Here is a 2,500-nt window from a genome sequence, read left to right on the forward strand (position 1 = left end):
CTAGATACTTGTGTTTGGGTTACTGGAGCAAGATAAAAACTGTTTGATGGCGTAGATTCTATGTATTTCAAGGGGTCTGTATGATCAGTTTTGACTTCCTTTGCTAAAGTTGGCCCAATATTTACAAAAAAGTTATTGAATAATTCAGCAATATCCTTTTCTTGAGTAAAAGTCCTGTTATTGTGAATAATTCTCGTGGGGACAGTTTGACCTTTAGTACTGCTTTTAACAAGGGTACCAATAAGTTTCCAAGTTTGCTTAAGGTTGTCTTTGTACTTTAAAAATTGCATACTATAATATTGTCTTAATTTTAGTCTTAAGATGTGAAAGAATGGCTGCATAATGCTTATATTCCCCGATTTTTTGTAAGTCCTTGCTTAGGAAATGTGTACGGTACATTTTCTGTTTCCTTTTTACCGATTTTAGGATACCCTTAGTGAGCCATGGTTTATTAAGTTGCCTTTGCTTGCTTTGGCTAGCCAGCTTCATGGGCGCATGTTTATCTATAATCTTATTCAGGCTACTCATTGCCTCTTGTACTTTTTCATTTAGATTCTTTTCTGGGTTTACGATTTCATGCCAATTTATCAGTTTTATATCATCTAAGTATAGATCAGGTGTTAAATTTAGAATAGTCTCAAAAATATTTTTTATTAAAATTATTAACTGTCAGAATTCCTGCTGTAAAATTTTGTAAACAATTTGTATATATATGATCAATGAGTGTTGCTGTATGATTAATCAGTAAGCCTGGTAGGTTTAGTAATGATTGGCAAGATGTTATTAGCATAAAGCATACCTAAGAACTCTTCAGTTTGGGTATGTTCATTAAATTTCAGGAAATTTATATTTATATCTCCAAAGATGTAAATTTCGTGTCTATTGGGATTAATTGTTTTAATTATATCATTTTAGTTGGTTGCAAAACTGTCCTAAATTACAAGTGGGATGCTTATAAATACAGCCTATTATCATCTTCTTTTTATCTTCACCAGTATCAATTTCTGCCCAGCAGGATTCAACTAGTGCTAAATCAAATTTAATGTCAGGCCTCGGTACAGCTTTAAGATCATTAGCTATGTATAAAGCAGCTCCGCCTACATTTGTTGGGGAGTCCGTGGGAAAAGAAATTATGGCCTCTGATATTACTGAATGCTAGAAATAGATTTCTCACCTAGTTTAGTTTCAGTAATTCCAAGTATATCCAGCTTGGAATCAAGGGAGCATATGATAGTTCTTCCAATAGATTTAGGTTTTTAGATAAAGTTCTAATATTGCAATCTTACTACACTAATGCAGTTAAAACCACACACTGAAGTTTAAAAGTTCTTCTTCAATAATTAAACTGGTTGCACTTTGTACTTTTTGTTGACAATTTCTGACCACTGGTACTTTCCACCTGAGGCAATGAAATGAAGAACATGGGAGAACAAAATGCTCTGTGTTTTGACAAAACACAATTGAAAGAGCATAGGGGAAGACACAGTTTAACTGTTCCAATGACTTGTCTGGATGTTATATTTTACATACCTATAATACTTTCAATGTCCTTGTTAGGATGTGGCTTCCCAGTAGCTCCAGTCAAGTTCATTCCCAATAACGCATCATTAGAATAAAAACAGTTCAGCAAGAAGGATGCTGCTGATTTAAATGACGGATTGGCAACTGCTTGCTGAATTAGATTCTGAAAGATGTAGACTTGAGGACCAGGGGTCACCTCCACCATCTGTGGATAAAAGAATGAATGAGTGCTAGAAAGTGGGGAATTCTGGCTATAAAATCTGGGCAGCATAAATCCTCGGCAGTATAACACATAGCCCAGTTGCTCAAAGCTGTTTTCTCAAAATAATGCTTATCCAGGATACCATGTTTTTTTCTATTTGGTTCTTTCATAAAACAACATTTACATTCTGTGCATGCGCTGTATCGATTTGTGACTGAACAACGACAAAGCCCAAATTTTAACCTGGGCCCCCTACAGAGCCCAAATAAAAAGGGATTTAAAGGAGTCCACATAAAAAGATTATAAAACGGAAATCATTCGTGGCGTAGAAAAGTTATTGGCATCCTCAGTGCTTGTCGGTCACGCCAAGACACAGACTGCAGACAGTGCAGACCCGGGGTAAAATATGGTGTTACCCTCACTATTATTGAGGGCTAACCGAATGTTATTTAGGCCTAATTAGGCTAACCGAATGTTATTTAGGCCTAATTCAGGCTAACCAAATTTTCATTTTACAGACGGTCTGCACAGTCTGCAGTCTGCGTTTTTCAGTGTCCCCAGCTTGTAAGGTTAACACATTCCCTTACAACATCAGAAGTGAAGTTATCTTGGTTGCTCATCTTTTGCGGAGAAAAAACAAGAAATAAGTTTCAGTCTGTGTTCAATTGAAGTACAGTGGAATCCCATTAATCTGGCCACATTAAAAGGGATCTTTAATAACAAAATGACTGATTGAGCTTTTGTTCAGGCCAAAAGAAAATGGCTGTACTAATTAAC

General features: G+C 35.8%; 3 protein-coding genes and 1 pseudogene across 3 annotated transcripts in view; 1 reads left to right on the plus strand and 3 right to left on the minus strand.

Moving 5' to 3' along the window:
• LOC138050878 (uncharacterized) overlaps nucleotides 1–1,472 on the minus strand; it is a 2,136-nt pseudogene extending 664 nt beyond the window's left edge.
• LOC138051430 (uncharacterized) overlaps nucleotides 1–2,326 on the minus strand; it is a 5,672-nt gene extending 3,346 nt beyond the window's left edge. The window contains exons 1-2 of the mRNA XM_068897630.1: nucleotides 2,311–2,326; nucleotides 1,531–1,726 (exon numbers count right to left, since the gene is read on the minus strand). Of these exons, the coding sequence (XP_068753731.1) occupies nucleotides 1,531–1,726 (196 nt within the window). The 5' untranslated portion in view covers nucleotides 2,311–2,326. The remainder of the gene's footprint in view (nucleotides 1–1,530; nucleotides 1,727–2,310) is intronic.
• Nucleotides 1–2,500, plus strand: part of LOC138051401 (tetratricopeptide repeat protein 28-like) — a 695,954-nt gene that overhangs the window by 382,464 nt on the left and 310,990 nt on the right. The window lies entirely within an intron of this gene.
• LOC138051414 (dnaJ homolog subfamily C member 11-like) overlaps nucleotides 1–2,500 on the minus strand; it is a 126,967-nt gene that overhangs the window by 46,621 nt on the left and 77,846 nt on the right. The window lies entirely within an intron of this gene.

Source organism: Montipora capricornis, chromosome 6 (genome assembly GCF_036669925.1).
Source record: "Montipora capricornis isolate CH-2021 chromosome 6, ASM3666992v2, whole genome shotgun sequence".
Classification (NCBI taxonomy): domain Eukaryota; kingdom Metazoa; phylum Cnidaria; class Anthozoa; order Scleractinia; family Acroporidae; genus Montipora; species Montipora capricornis.